This window comes from Acomys russatus, chromosome 23, assembly GCF_903995435.1.
Source record: "Acomys russatus chromosome 23, mAcoRus1.1, whole genome shotgun sequence".
NCBI lineage: Eukaryota > Metazoa > Chordata > Mammalia > Rodentia > Muridae > Acomys > Acomys russatus.
The window spans coordinates 46,158,709-46,175,685 of record NC_067159.1 but is presented as its reverse complement, the minus strand read 5'-3'; the positions used below and the strand labels follow the sequence as shown (position 1 = coordinate 46,175,685).

General features: G+C 38.7%; 1 protein-coding gene across 1 annotated transcript in view; it reads right to left on the bottom strand.

Moving 5' to 3' along the window:
- Col24a1 (collagen type XXIV alpha 1 chain) overlaps window positions 1-16,977 on the bottom strand; it is a 266,714-nt gene that overhangs the window by 126,452 nt on the left and 123,285 nt on the right. Inside the window, exons 23-24 of the mRNA XM_051165699.1 lie at window positions 15,128-15,181; window positions 11,586-11,630 (exon numbers count right to left, since the gene is read on the bottom strand). Coding sequence (XP_051021656.1) covers window positions 11,586-11,630; window positions 15,128-15,181 — 99 coding nt within the window. The remainder of the gene's footprint in view (window positions 1-11,585; window positions 11,631-15,127; window positions 15,182-16,977) is intronic.

Here is a 16,977-nt window from a genome sequence, read left to right as displayed (position 1 = left end):
AATCTCCATGGATGAGGCATGGCAGTGCCTAGTGGAGTTGCAGATTGGACTCTTGACATTCTGGTGGATCTATAGGTAGAAGAAAAAGAGGAGGAAAAGAAAGAAGAGGACGATGAGGAAGAGGAGGAGAAGGAGGAAGGAAAGGAGGAGGAGGAAGAGGAAGGAGACTAGGTGAATGTGGTGGCACTGCAGCTGGCTATAATCCATAAGGCTTTCCTTGAGTCAGCCATTTCCCTCACCTAAGATCTACCTTATAAAGGCTGCACAACCTTCAAGACAATGCCAAGCAGCTGAGGACCAAGTGTTCAAACACAAGAATTTCGTATTTTAAGGTTTCTGAGCACTGACAATACACTATCTGTGCACACTGCCTAACAACCAAAGAAATATAACTTTATAAAAATCCCAAATTTATTAATATTTTATAAAAGTTTCATAAAATAGACATTTTTCTATTTAGTCAACAAACAAAATTTGAAAGCATAACACGATGCATCACTAAAGAATACATCTTTGTATGGTCAGCTAAATTTAGACTATAGACAGATATCTCATAATTTTACAGGTTGCAGCGGGATTGGACAGGTCTATTTGGTATCATAGAGTTTCTACTGTAGTCTCTTGCTATACAGATGCATAAGGTTCTCCACAAAGTGTCACTCAATGGTCCACCAAGCATCCAAGTAAAAATGTCAGAGGCTGACATTTCCCTGTCAACTACCTGGCTCATATTCTTTAGGATCAAATGTGCAGTCATGAAATAAAGTCTCAGAAAGAAGTTCTACCCCAGGCAGGCCTGGCAATGATCAGGAGGCTGTGCCTGGAATGTCCTCTGAGCAGATGCTTGCAGTCACACTCACATTACAGGAAACAGGAGAAAGGGTCACTCACGCTGCACTGAGCTCATTGGCAGGTGACCAACAATAAGCCTCTTGGTCCTAAATCAAAGGTGATAATGTGAATATCAATAGAGAGCAACCATCTACCTTGACTGAACTTGGGCTCTTCCTTTAAGTAAGTTGGATGAGAAACAAAAGGAATTCTTCCACAGTGACACTTGTGTTGCGTGACACATCCTCACTGTGAGGTCTCCCTGAGACTAATAATTAGCAGGCAGGCCCTTCCACACAGAGGGACGTTCACTTATTATAAGCACAGAGCATATTTTTCAAATATGAAGAACAAAATTAGTTCTGGATGTCTTTTCAGGCAAAAATTTTTTTTTTATAGGAAATGTGGTTTTTGTGGGTTCTAGCCAAGGCACAATTAAAGGGGGAAAACTTTGCTGTGTCATGTTTCCCATCACTTCCACAAACCCCAGACCAACCCAGCTAACAATGAGGAAGAGGACAGACAATATGCGGTGCCACCGACTAACGCAAAGATACGAGTTCTAGCTTACTGTCTGAATTCCAAAGAAAGTCGCCGAACCAGGGTATTCTGCCTTTTAGTGAAAGCAGACTTCTTTTTTCACGTAATATAGGCTGATTATGGCTTACCATGCCTGTTTCTCCCTTTCTCCCCTCCCATTCAGGCCAACTCCCTTTGTGTTTTTCATTAGAAAACAAAAAGGTTTCTAAGGGATTATGATACGATATGACATGATATGGTAAGACAAAAACTGACATACTGGAATTAGACACATTTGCTTTCACCTCCCTATTTTGAAAGGTGCAGGGGCGAGCTCCCTCTTTCTATACCATTCCGCTTAAACATGCTATTGAGCCACAAGAAAGAGCAGTGTCTGCTATTTAAAAGGCATTAAAAACATTTTTCAACCCTTAAGAAAGGGGTGTACATGTTCACATAGAAATAGAACTGTACATTTTTCTAGTGAGGAGTTTGAGCCAGTGTTCTGGATCTCCAGGGTCACTCAGGACCCATTTACTGGCAATCTCTACAGCAGGCAGGTGTGACCTTCAGGAGACTGCTTTCCCTGAAATGCTCAATTTGTTGGTCTAATCTCGTACAAGGTCTTTGAAGTGGGTTCAGTGTCCTGTTCAGTTTGATCTCTCCCTTGTGTATGCAAATGATCATAAATATTTGTAGAAGGAAGGCACTGTGCACATCAGATACTGATTCCTTAACTAAAATACTGAAATTATGGAAATCCTCAAATCATACTTAGACAAACAAATCTATGACCTTTACTTGTTTGCCTCAAATCTCAGAAAAATAGCAATGGAAAAGTAGAAGATGTGGAGGGAGGAAGTTGTCCTTAAGAGACTTTTTTTTCCCACTAGGCACTGACAAATCTCTAAAGTTTTCTTGTCGCTGAGCTGTGGACTTCTGCAGTAGCACTTCATTGATCCAGTGACACATTCAGAGCCCAACGGCAGGATAGCATCTTTAAAACACAGTGCAGAGAGAAACAGAGAGCTCCCTTAAAAAGTGAAGATATCATTTGACCTGAGGAAATTACAACCAGCCACAGTCTTCGTTTCTTTCTTGTGTTATGGTCACCCTGTGTATAGCTTAATCTTATATTAATGAAAAAAAAAATAGAAGAGCCATTTCATAAGTGAGGTTGACCCCAAATGCAAAATACCTTATCTCAATGGAAAATATTATACACAAAGAAAATATTTCATTGTTCTTAGAAATGTTTCCTGGGAATAATCTGAAGAGTTTGTTAGAGGGAAGATGATAAATTCTGGTTGCATCCTTTGTGGTCCAAATATAAAAAGCAAATAAATTTATTATGTTTTCAATCAGTTTTAAAAAATCTACGAATAGAAGCAACACCACCAGCTTGCTAGCTTGAATCTGTTTTTGGATTTGAAATTAAGAGCCAAAGAAATCACATTTGTGCTTATTGCTTTTCTCATTAATGAGAAAATAATAATGGAGCAGGGTGTACATAAGACAGACACAATAAAAGGTACATCCTAGAATAAGTGAAACAATGCAGAGCAGGAAAAGACACACTGCAGCCTGTGGGCCCGTTCCCACCAGCTGTCTGTTTTTATAACTAAGTTTTCACTGGAAACAGAGCCAGGCTTATTCATTCACTGTTGTCTGTGGCTTGGTTCACACTACAGCACCCCAGCTATGGGGCTATGACAGAGCCCACATGGCTCAGAATCTAAACATACGGCACCTGGCCCTCTACAGAAATGATTGCTGATCCCTGTTCTATGCTATTTATAATCCTTAACCCACAAGTTACATAGACCAGATATAATTCTTTAAAGATGAAGCATGGATATTTTCGCTAGCCTATCCCCAGGTTGTCATGTGGCCATTGTGTTCCGTCAACATAGTCAGCAGAAGGCCTCAAACACCCCTTATCCCAGACCCTCCCATTATTTCAATTCACCATCCATTTACTTTGTAAACTCAAAGAACCAACACATTCTGCATCATACATATATTCAAAAATATCTCTAAGTATTTTGGGTGCTGATGTATAAATACGTATAGAAAAGAAGATACAATGTACTACTAGTAATGGATGAAAACTTGTTGCATACAAACACAGCTTAAAGGGGGGACTGTTAGAACAATGTTCCAACAAAAATGCCAGTATTAAGCCCCTTCTAGATACGAATTTAGAATACTGTTTCCTATAAAGCTGTGATCCGTGCCACAACACCCACACCCAAGAGAATGGAAATGTGTTCTCAACCAAGAAAGAATTTATCAACACACATGTCCTTATGAGCCATGACAAAATGACTTTTCTTTCTTTTTCTTAAAGTATCTTATGTAACAGAACAGAATAGATTTTCAATAAAATGATATGTACACTTATTTTGTCATTGTCTACACCAGAAACTACCCAGGGACCAAATCTTATTTAACGTGTGCCTAGTACTCAGAAAGTGTTCCAGAAATGCTTTTTGATGACAGGTAAATAAATGAAGACTGAGGTTTCATCTTTCTTTGGCTGCAAACGTCTTTCTCTCTCCGAAGGCTGAAGAGATGGCTCAGTCAACAGTTAAGTGCATACAGCTCTTACAGAGGACCCGAGCTCAGTTCCCAGAACCCACTGTTAGTTGTTGGTAACTACAGCTCCAGAGAGACCTGATGACTCTAGCCTTCACTAGCATGTGCGCGCACGCGCGCGCGCACACACACACACACACACACACACACACACACACACACACACACACACACACACACACACACACACACACACACACACGGTGTTCTTTTAAAACACAGAAATACAGTGCCAGGTTAAACAAAAATACTGTGATGCACATCTTTGCAAATGATAAAATTATATCGAATACATGAAAATAGGTGGCATATTCACACATGAGACTAACAAACATTACAGCCATGTCTAACCAAAACAGCGCAGTCCCCGTTTAAACACCAGCAAGGTTTTTCACATCCACTTTTTGCTGTTCCTTGTTTATTCACTCTTCTAATCTGGTTTTAGAGCCAGGGTCTCTTCCAGGCCATTCTATCTGAGGATGGCTTTGAACTCCACGTCCTCCTGCCACTACGTCCTGAGTGTTTTATACCTCCATGGACATGCTACCAGACTTTCTAATGGCATCTTAATCAGATTCACAATGCTGCTTTTACATTTCAAGGGTGATATGCTGTGGCTTTGGGATACCTGCTTCTTAAATTGTAATGTGTTATTTGCATTGCCATGTAGTCAAGGCTGGTGTTTATTAGGAGCACCATTAGAAGCCTGCAGCCCATTGCTATGTGGCCGCAGGATAATCTGGAAACATTAGAGATAACGCCAGTTAGCCCTAACTTCACTACTAACCTGAGTATGTTAAGTTATTTAAATTGTAAAAAAAAAAAAAAGCAGCTTTTTAAAGTATAGAACAGGAGTGATGACATTTACCAAGATATTTATGGATATTAATAAAGTCAAAGTTCCTGGTGTATCACAAGTTTTCACAAATGAGTACCTATTTTTTGTAACATATTAAGGAGCCATGTGAGGTACCGTGTGTCATGGGTGTCCACTCTGCATATTTTCCCACTGTTTAAGAAACAGCCATTCGAAACTAGACCACAAGTGCTACTCCTAGCTTGTTTAACCATTTCTTCAATTTTATTTGGGCCCCTATAAAGGTATTATTCGTCCCAAATCAGCTGGAAGACACTTTAAAAGAATGACGCCCCATTTCCTTTAAGGGGGTAGGGTAGGTTTTGGGTTGCTTTCTTGGACTATAGAGGGTTATTTTCAGTGGGAGGTTTTTATAAGTTATTATTGATCTTATTTAGGGAGAAAACAAGGTTGGACTCAGTGATGTCTCTCTGTTCCTTTATCTACCATTCTTAGGTTTGGAAATAGGGGTTGAAAAGAAAGAAGGGGGAATATAGAAACATGTAGGGAAGATAGAACACAAAGTAGATTAGTGAGTCTCCTCCTCAACTTAATGCCTCAATCGTCACTCACAAGGTTATACTCACTGGTAAAAATATTTGTATATAGATGCAAAATAAGTTTAATTTTAGATACAGCGGTATAGAATTCAAATATAAGATTATTCTTCACACACATTAGATATATTTCTTCTCTAATATTAGGTATTGTACTCACATTCTAAATTATAGTACAAGGTTTACTTCCAATACTTTGAAAGTGCTATTATAGGCTGCTTAGGATAAATAAGTTATACAAGTTAATTGTTAGTTAATCAAGTCATGGTTGTATCAATTACTAGTCTATTTTTATCACAAGATTATACATCTTAAGTGCAATAGATAGTTATTATTCTATAGAAAATAAGGTAAAATATTTAGATAGGGTTTTCAAAAACCTCAGAGACATACAGAACATGGCATTTAAAAATGTTTTTATTATTTTAAAGATTCACTGACAATGAGACAGGTTAACTCCTGGCAACACTCAGCCTACCTCAAAGAGGATGATGAGCATCAAAGAACCTCCCTATGGAATTGGCTTCAAATGTGGCAAATAAGCCATTGGGTAAAATGTCTTCATTTCTACCACAGACAGAATTCTGCCTACAAAAGGGCAAGCTTAGATGCAGGCAGAGTCGACAGCCAAACTCTGCCAAGACAGGGTAAACAAGTCCACAATAATTCCTGCCTCACAAATATGTCTGTCAGATATATTGGGCCAGAAGGCTGAAGATGATGCTCCAACATCATAGAGAGTTTTGGGTGACTGCTCAGGTAGCAAACTGTCTCTGTTATCCTCTCATTTGGGAAGCTACTAAACTGCACTCCCAGTATAGTCAGGTAATCAATTTTATTCCTCCTCAAGTCTCTAATGGGTTGAAGACCAGATAGTTTTACAATTAAGCTTAGTTGTTTAAGGGTTGTTTTTAGATCTATATAGATGTTTTAAGTTGATAGTGATGAGATAAGATAGATACTGATTTTCATTCAGAATTTTAGATGCACCAAGATAGGAAAGATGTTCTCTTCAAGGCAGCCAAATGCAAATAGCCAAAACACTAAGAATGTAACATTCATATAATTTCTGATTGTGGCATGGTTCTTCTTGTTATAGGTAGTTTATTGTATATATGTGTAATATAAATGTATATGCAAAAAATAAAAAAAAACATGCAAAGAAAGAAAGAAAGAAAAGAAAAGAAAGAAACAGGCATTCATGCCATTCAGGAGATTGACACAGTACTTACAGCTGCACTCTAGTCACCTGTAGCTTAAACACAGGGGAACCTGTCTGACATTTTATAGGGAGGTGACAATAAGTAAGATTCAGAATGTGCTGGGGTAAGGGCAACGCGCTGGTGAATTTTGACATTAGCTTTTACTCTTTGGTCAAATCCCACTCCCAGCTCCTGGATCTCCTCCCCCAGGGAAGCGCGATGCGTGATTTAGGAGCTAGCAATTTCCCCTTTTGCAAAAAAGAAAAGAAGAACCGGGACCATAATAAAATAAATTTGTATCAAACTAATTCCATGGCAATTTTACCCAAGCACAGCCCTAGACACTCTATCAACTGAGCACGTCTGACACACTTCCAACTTCCTTCAAAATCTTTCCTGTTTCCATTATAAATATGTTTCCATGTTCCTTGCAAACTAATAATATTTGACAATATTTTAAAGGTGAGTTGCCAGGTTGGCTTAGGATATTATAGGGTACAACTTTGGTTCGCTCTTCTTTCAAATTTTCCTAAATGGTAACTCAGATCTTCCTAACCAATAATTCCCAAGGCTGTATTTTAGGGTCCCACTTAAAGACAGGGCAAATTGGTAGTTAGTTATTGTGTGAAAAGAAAAGAGCCTGGGAGCTGGATTTTGAAATCTTGGCTCTTGACCTTCCAAACCACAGCTTACAAGTGATTCGGGTTGGACACATTTCACAGCAATAAGAAAAGAGGCTAGTCACTTGAAGCTTAGTGGATGGGTGTTTAATAAGTAGATTTTTTTGGTCTCTGTCCCTCAGTTTTTGTCTCCTTTTGGCTTTGAATGAACTGCTTAGAAGCCATCCAAGGATCAGCCATCACCGCGTCCGTGATTCTGATGGTTTTGTAATGGAAGGTGGAGTACTTGATTTGGGGGTTATCCTAGACCTTTCTTGTTTCCTTTCTGTCCACTAGACATTTGTCACCATTTATCACAGCAGGAGGCAGATTAGGCTGCACATGAATCTCCCTACATTGGTAAGCTAAGAAATGAGTGAAGTAAAATCCAATAAGCTAAGTTACATTTTAAGGAATAAATTAAGGTGATAATCACAAATTTGATCATGTGGGAAGAAAAGCGATAGGTAAAAATTAATGTAACCAAGGACACTTCATGGAAAGTCTTCTCACATCTCGTATTTAAGGCAATAGACCACGGAACGGTTCTAGAAAGTCACTGGTGACATTTCCCCAAAGATATCTCCACTTTTCTGTTCTAAGAACATGCCTGCTTGGCTTCGAGTATCATCAACAATAAGATGCATTCCACAGAAGTTATTATTCTACTCACAGAGATGGCTATGAAGTCATCATCCCTCAGCAGTCAGCGGTTACAAGCACTGCTGCTCTTGAAGAGAACCCAAGTTTGGTTTCTCACAGCCACGTCAGGTAACTCATAACCACCTACAACTCCAGCTCCAAGGGATCTGGTGCCCTCTCCTGGTTTCTGTATGCACTTACACTCATGTGCACATACTCCCACACAGAAACACACACTAAAATATAGCTGCATAAATCAAGAAAATGTGTCCGGTTCTGTTTGCCCCAGCCTCAGAATGGTACAGTGAGATTAGAAGAGGGACAGGGGGAGGCTGCCAAGTTGGCAGGTGAGAGGAAGAAGAGGCATACTGAACTTCTTAGAAGAGAGCCATAGATTCCTAGAATTGGAATTGTTCTCTGACATCATATATCCCAGATTGTTTCTGACAAATAACAAATTGTGTAGTTTTCAAAAAACCAGTTTTATGGCCAGGGGTGACTAGACTCCCCTGTTTTGTCTGTACTGATTTCTCCTGCAGGATGTAGCTCTTTGTGAGCACTACTAAACTCAGTGCATTTCATTCTTTAAGGAAGAATTTTAGTGATTTTAAAATGTGAATATTGTTCGGAGTATATTTAAAGCATCATAGTGTTGAAAACTCTGAGAGTAATTGGAAATACTGTTTTCCTTGAATCTCAAATAGTGACACACCAGGAATTTTTAAACACTAAGAAACTTTGTTGTATTATATCCTTGTTGATGCAAAAAATTGTATCACTGTCGATGAACAAACAAAAGTTTTTTAATAAAAAATTAAGAAGAGAAATTGGAGAATTATGAGAAGCATTTATGGAAATCAAGTTTGTTATTTTTAATTAAAAATAGTAAGGGAAATTGGAGACTTATGGGGCAGATTTATAGAAATCAATTATTTGAAGACAAGATGTGACTATAAATGAATATGGACATAAGATATAGGTGACATTGCTAAGCTTGATAAGCCCAAATACAAATTTGGTACTAATTACTATGAAAAGAGAAAGAAAAAGTCACTCAGCTAAGTAAATTAAGTGACTATCAAAAGGATCATCTAAAGTGAAAATTGAGGTGCTAGTATATGCTGAGCTATTTCAAATTTCAAAGACTGTTAGATATTCTGTATATTTTAAGAGAGGAAGTTCTTTTGGCAACAAAATTCTAGACTAGAAGTGTAGTTATAGAACCAGAACCTTAAGATAAAATCTGGGAATTACAGAAAGCTCAAAATATTCTTCAGGGAAATTAGATTTTTAATTAACTCAATAAGGGAGTGATATTTTTATAGAACAAAGTCCTTCATCTCACATTCTCAAAGAGAAAAAAAAATGACAATTGGGAAGGTCTTTTGTTTCGTAACTTATCAAGTGCTTAAATGGTCTTTACAACATAAAGGCCAAATTGTTGTTCAATTGGTAATAAAACATGTTAAAATGAATATTAAACTTATCTGAAGCTCACAGTGTCTTTGCAAGTTCCAGGCCAAATCCAGGTTTATCAGATAATATTAAAAATGTGAGCGTGGCAGGAGGCAGCAGCTTAGGCCTTGAACTTGAAAGTCTGGGTTCAAATTAAGGTTTAGTTATGTAGCTTATAACCAGTCATGTCCTGTTTTCTTTTTTTCTCACTGCAAAATCTGGGGGCTTGGGTGGGGCTCTGAGAATTAAAAGAAATATCATAACATTGGCTGATTCCAGAAACATAGCAAAGAACCAATAACTGTGATTTTTGTTAAATTTCAGTCACAGAAATCTAGCACTCTGGCAGTCCGTGTCCTCTTTGTACAGCACTAGACACTGTTGGTTCTTATACTGTACGGAACTAGTCCAGCCTGATTAAGTAAATAACACTTGGAAATTCAATATACAAAATGTGAAAAGACATCATTTATTAGCATGTTAACTTTAATGCTGACTGTAGTCACACACACACACACACACACACACACACACACACACACACACACACACACCTTAGGTAACTGACACCCAAATGTCATAATTTAATTTTTTGCCTGACTATAGAAATAAAAGAGCTACAATATATTAGAAGTCTTGTATAATCTGATCTAAGTACTATACAGAAAGATTTTTTTTTTTGGCAAAATCACAAGTAAAAGGCTTGCCTCTGCTAACTGAGCATTAGCAGAAAGGGGCAGTGATTTGTTGGGACTTAGCCACCTCTGTCTGTTTTTATGAATATTACTGGTAAAAACTAAGACTATAAGAGTATTTTTCTTATTATAACATCAGGATTAATAATTGTAAACAGGTGACACTTACAGAACAATTTTGTAGAAAACTGGGCTTCTGTTTAAGTCTTAAGATAGGCTGTGTATGGGGGAGTTTGTTCACAGAGACAAACTATTCTGTTCACTTGCTTTGTGACACTTAACCTTGCATATTGTAAATACTTTCATCTCTGGCGACTCATCATTTTACTATGGAGGCTCATTTGTTTAAAAACATGTGTGTGTATTTGTGGTATGCAGTGTGTGTGTGTGTGTGTGTGTGTGTGTGTGTGTGTGTGTGTGTGTACACTCATGTGTATAAGCGTTCTGAGTGTGTGAGTAGGCCAGAGGTGCCTCACCTTATTTTTTGAGGCAGGATCTCCCACTGATCCTAGAGTTCACTGTTCCAACTAGACTGACTGGCCAGCAAACTCCCAGAACCTGTTTTTTAACTCCCAGCTCTGAGACTGTAGAGTGCTGGTTTCTACTCGGGTCCTAAAGATCCAAACTCAGGTCCCTATGTTTGCATAGTAAACACATAGTGACTGTGACTGAGGCATCTCTCCAATCTCATAGACATTATTTTCAATGTTCTTCCTTATTGTTGAAAATAAATGCAAGTTTAAAATATTTTTAATAGACACAACATAAATATCATATGCAGAGCTGGAGAGGTACTCAGCAGTGTATAATGTTTTTGCAGAGGACCCAGTTTCAGACCCCAGTGCCCTTGTCTGGCAGTTCACAAATGCCTGTAAATCCAGCTCTGCTGTCCTCTTCTGGCTGCTGTGAGAACTGCACCCATCAGCACAATTTAAAAAAAATGCACCCCCCAAAATTATATGGTGCTTTCTGCTACAGCAGTCCTGCAAACCTAAACCAAGTGCATTTTATAAAAATAATTATGCACTTGACACATCACTGCTTTTGTTTGATTCCTACCCTTCAAACCTGAAGTCAGATTACCAACGCATACTCTTTTATGATCAAATCATCTTTTTGTGGTTGTTTATTCTTTGAGATAGTGTTTCATTATGTAGACCGGGTCATTCTTGAACTCAGAAATCCGCTGCCTCAGCCTCTAAATGCAGAGTTCTGGAACTACAGACATTTGTTACCATACCAAGGAAATTTACGTTCCTTCCTTAAAATGTCAACTTTAGACTGAAGTTAATGGAACTGAAATGGAATGTCCAATACTAAAAAGAAATGCTCCTGAGATCATAAACATAGTTTATATTTAATTAAAATATTGCTGCTTTTTCTCCATATCTCTTTTGTATCGTTGTTTTTTTTATTTGTCAATAGAACCATCCCTCATGAGCCTAAGTCTGTAATGGGTGAGTTTTCCTCCAAGTCTTACTAACACAATAATAGCTAACAGATCACAGTGACATAATTCCTAAGAAACACAGATGGAGAACAGTAAAAGTAAGAGGATAAAGCAAGCTTACTGTTTCACCAATTTTCCCAATATCTCCTTGGTCTCCTACTTCTCCCTGTTGGTCAAGAATATAAAATTGCAAATGTGACTATTTGTCAGCAACATTAACCATGACAGTACTTTTGTTTCAATTTCACAAAGTTAATTAGTTGTAACAGAAAAAAAGGCAAAGGCAATTTCAGTTAGTCTAACTTATTTATAGTACTTTTGTTCAATATGGTCTTTTTTCACAGTTTTATCCAAACAGTAATTATTTACATATTGACGTCACATTCCCCTATTCATTACTTTCAGTATTTTTAAAAACATATTTTGGGCTGGGAAGACGGCTCAACAGTTAAGAGCACCGGCTGTTCTTGTAGAAGACCCAGGTTTGAGTCCAGTGCCCTCATGGTAGCTCACAACCATCTGTAAATCCAGCTCTGTGGGATCCAATGCCCTCTTCTAGCCTTTGTGGGCAATATACACTACAAGAAATTCCCGTAGGCAGATAAAATATTTTACTGTGTTATTTCCCACTATGACTTGGAAAGTAAAGACATCCATAGTCAAGCCTGAAGATCTGAGTGGGAGGAAAGAGCCAACATCCTGGAAGTTGTCCTCTGACTTTCACCTGTACACCGTGGCATGTGTGTACTCACTACACATAGAAATAATAAAGATAAAAATATCTTTAAAACAAATAAATGGCACCATGAAAGATGTTAAGAATATACTGAAAGCCCTTGCCACACAGGATTCTGCACTTCCCACTAGATAGTTCTAGAGCTACTCTCAGGACAAGAGCTGGTGCCTCTGTCAGCAGAGCTGGAGAGGGACACGGTCATAACTTCTGACGCAAAATCTTGTAGTCCACAACCTCTGTGAGCGCACAGGTGTCTGCAACATATTCAATAATAAATCTGACCTAATCTGTGTTATTTGGCACTCATTTCTTTATGCCAATGTGTGTGTGTGTGTGTGTGTGTGTGTGTGTGTGTGTAAGACTAATTTACTTATTATTGCTTGATTTTCAAAAAGCATTCAGTACATTGTCTTGTTGAATACTAGGCAAAATTTGCCATTGAAATTTTAGTAAACAGGATAGGGTAATTTCATATGATAATCAAAAACTGACCAAAGCTTAACCTTTTTCTAACTGGAAGTGGCTCTCATAAATCATGATCTTAAATACTGTCCCACAGACCATGCTGCCTGTGTCAAACAAAGGAACTTGTTGACACCAATTTCAAATCTAATTAAATTATGGCTTTGGTTTTTATTTCTTCCAGTTAATTGGAAAACACCTGCATTTTAGAACATGGGTTTTTGGTGCACCTGCCTTGGGTATGCTGCTCCACAGCCTGGTATAGGTGTGAGGTAAAACATATGCATTGACCCAAACTATTCTTCATAATTCCAAATAGTGGATTATGAGACTCAGTGGAGCTGTGCCTGAAGGCAGGGGGTGTTGAGTAGGGACATGGAAGGGCCACATCAGGTGGGGAACTTGTGTAAGAGAAGGTAGGGATTCATTGACAGCAGGTAGAGACTGAATTTGAGATACCACACAGTAGATGTGACAGGGATCTATAGTTCTTTTTATAGAAAATTTGATAAAAATTTTAAACTAAAATTAATAATGACATTCAAGTGTAGGGTACAGAGATGTTAAGATACCAACAATATGGTGCCCGCTGGTGACATGTGGCATCGGCTGGTATGAACTGATAGACAATATAAGTGTAAAATACATATCATATCTCAAAAATCACTGTATAAGGACTATAAAGTATCTTAATAATGTTTCCGATATTGTTATGGGAATGGTGACCTGGTATGCCTTGTATTAACTCTATTATTAAAATGAAACTTATTTGTTCTCTTTACTCTACTCTACGGCTCACATCTGTGTTTCATGTTACAAGTCTATAAAGTCATACTGAAACCTGATAGTCACCATGGGGAATAGTCTATACACTTTTCCTGTCCAATCAGTATACACTTAGATAAGTGGCAAGAGCGAGACAGCGTAAGGTACAGTATTAGTTACTGATAAGGAAATCTCTGGAAAGTCTGTTGGAAATTGATGGCAGGATAATCTATGAATAATTAGTTTTCTACTCTGTTTCTTTCCTCGTCCAAAACTTGTCTTTTCCCATAAAAGGAGATGAGCTTCTGTTGCTAACAGGAGGTTTGTTTGACAGCAAAGGGTGAAAGTGGCTTGCAGATGCCTTGCAATCTTGTTTTAACATTTAGAGAGTCAGAAGGTAAGGGGAAGAGAAGCTTTGTCTTGTATGAAAGAGAGATCAGGAAGGAAGCAGGAGAGAAGGGGAAGGAAGAGATGGGGTGAGGAAAGAGAACAAGGGAAGAGATGACAGAGGGGAAGAAAGAGAAGCGACGAAGGAAGGATAGACATAGAAAAGCAGGGGCGGGGGGTGGAAGGGAAGAGGAGACGAGAGGGAGGGAAGGAAGGCAGAAAGAGAGAAAGACAGAGATGCACAGAGAACAGACATAAAGATGGATAGACAGACAGACAGAGACAGAGACTAGGGTTGAGTGGAAGTTGGTGACCCTTCACCAACTCCTAAGTGTTTCCTAGGAAATCCCACACAGGTCACAGGGGGCAGTGGCAGCTAAGGAGTCATGGAGGGACTTCTTCAGGCTCCTCAGCACCAAAGGCGTGACCTGCTTCTAGTGTGACTCTTTCACTAATGGCTGAGATAGCCATTTTGTTAACATTATGACTCAACATTGAAATTTTTAGTGCAATTTGGAAGGCTAGAGATTAATCCCAGGAAAAGGAATTGCTTATGCTTTCTGGTTTTAAAGCAGCTTTCTGGAGCTTTTGTATATAATTTGAGAAAGCTGGGCACACGTTCTCCTGGTACGTTTTAGCTATCAACATGTTGAAACATTAAAAATGCTCTAAATCATCTTCCTTCACTGATCAAAAACTTGACGTCCAGCTTTTTGTAGGATTTAACAACATGAAAAAAAAAAAAAACCCTACGTGTTCAGTATATATGAAACATGCCTTAAGTTGGGAAATATGGTATGAATTCTGTCTCTTTTATGAGTTGCAAAATCTAAGTTTGGAAAATTTAACAATCCCTATAAGCTGGTCTCTTCCATACATTGAATATTTGTGCTGTTTTGTATTTGTTGTTGTAAAGATCATCTAAAATGTGGAAGTACACAAGGAACAAAGGCTGCCTAGCACAGCCTTTCAGAGCTTCTCCGTGACTGTAAGAAACAGACTCAGCTGGACCCACTGTTAATTGCTTTTTAAAGAACCCATGGTTAGTAAAGAGATATTAACATATATTATTGTCATGTATCTAATCCACAGATTTTACCCTAATATTTGTTTATTGTTGCAAAACGTTTATTATTTTGTATTACATTGTATCTCACTTGCAGTCATTTGTAGAAGGCATCCTGGCATTTCTTTACTAAATTGTATATCTATACAAATATAAGTGGAGCTACATGACTTTTAAATTGCTCTTTGAAGAGTTTTTAACTTCTTACTGGTATTTTCAAACTGATTAAAAACATCAGGCACTTTACCTTCAAGCCTTCTGGCCCTGGTTCACCCATGTACCCTTTTCGACCTGGTTTTCCCTGAAAGAAAAAAGAAAGAAAGAAAGAAAGATAACTATAAAAATATATTTAGTAATCATCACTTTTAAAGGTTTCCTAAGGCTTAGGAAATGCTGTCTGTTCAAAGAAATGAACAACTTCAAATTATTTGATGATCTCTTCTTGCATTCACTAGCCATTCAGACTACAGATACGTGAGTGTCTCCGATATGCCATGCACAGTTCTCAGTGTAAGGACGGTGAGAACATGACATGAACAGTTTTCGGTGTGAGGATGGTGAGAACATGCTGTGTACAGTTCTCAATGTGAGGATGGTGAGAACATGCCGCGCACAGTTTTTGGTATGAGGATGGTGAGAACACGACATGCACAGTCCTCGGTGTGAGGATGGTGAGAACATGCCGTGCACAGTTCTTGGTGTGAGGATGGTGAGAACATGCCATGCTAGTCTCAGTGTGAGGATGGTGAGAACATGCCATGCACAGTTCTCGGTGTGAGGATGGTGAGAACATGACGTGCACAGTTCTCGGTGTGAGGATGGTGAGAACATGCTGTGCACAGTTCTCAGTGTGAGGATGGTGAGAACATGCCGTGCACAGTCTCAGTGTGAGGATGGTGAGAACATGCCATGCACAGTTCTCGGTGTGAGGATGGTGAGAACACACCATGCACAGTTCTCGGTGTGAGGATGGTGAGAACACGATGTGCATCTGCCCTCATGGGACTTACACTTCAGTGGAGGTGATAAAGAATTAAAATGTATGACATGTGTGCATGCGTACGTATGCATATATACATATGCATGTGCACACATTCTATGTCAGTTATTAAGGGCAACAAATTAAGCAGAGAAAGGGAGATATCAACTCTTGTGAGGGTCTTACTGAAAATTTTTGTGGGGTTTCAATGGAGGAAGACCTCAGGAAGAAGGCAGAACTTGAGTAGAGACTTTTTTTAATTGAAAATAAAATGTATTTATTTTTATTTTATATAAAACTATATAAAAATTTCTAAAGACCCAGGAAAGCCAAAACAACCCTAAACAATTTAAAACAAAACAAAACAAAACAAAACAGTATCAGCTCTCCAGATGTCAAGTTATACTACAGTATGATACTAAAGAAAACTGCACAGAATTGTCAGAGAAACAGACACATTAATTATAAAATAGGATTGAGGATGCAGATATAAGCCCATCAAATACAGCCACCAGATTTTCATAAAGATGTCAAATATAAACACACACACACACACACACACACACACACACACACACACACACACACAGCAGCAGCAGCAGCAGCAGCACCAAATGGTGCTAACAAACCTGGGCAGTATGTGTGTAGGAACACACGGGATCCTTATTGCTTGCCCTTCATGAAACTCAACTCCTAATGTACCAGTGACCACTACAAAAGACCTGACAGCTTGTTGAGTGCAGATTTTTAAAAGGAACAAATATGTGGACATTACAGGGAACAACAATCCAGGGACAGGCGAAGGGACCTTGAGAAGACCCTGTGGATTACCGGAGCAACTGCGAGGAGCTAATATGGCCGAAGAAATGGAGGTTCAAATGGAAACAAGAAGATGGAGTCAAGAAGAGAATAGGGGAACAGAAAACTGGGTCGTATAAGGCCTTATAAGTTACAGTTGGGCAGAGTGAGGCAGGGAGCCTTACGTGAGCTTTGAGAAGAAATGCAACATGACGCCTGTTTAACAGGATCTCCTTGATGCAAGGACAGAAGGGTAGAGTATAAATGGGATTCTACTGCAACAATCCAATGAGGGATGCCGCGCTGTGGACCAGGGTTGT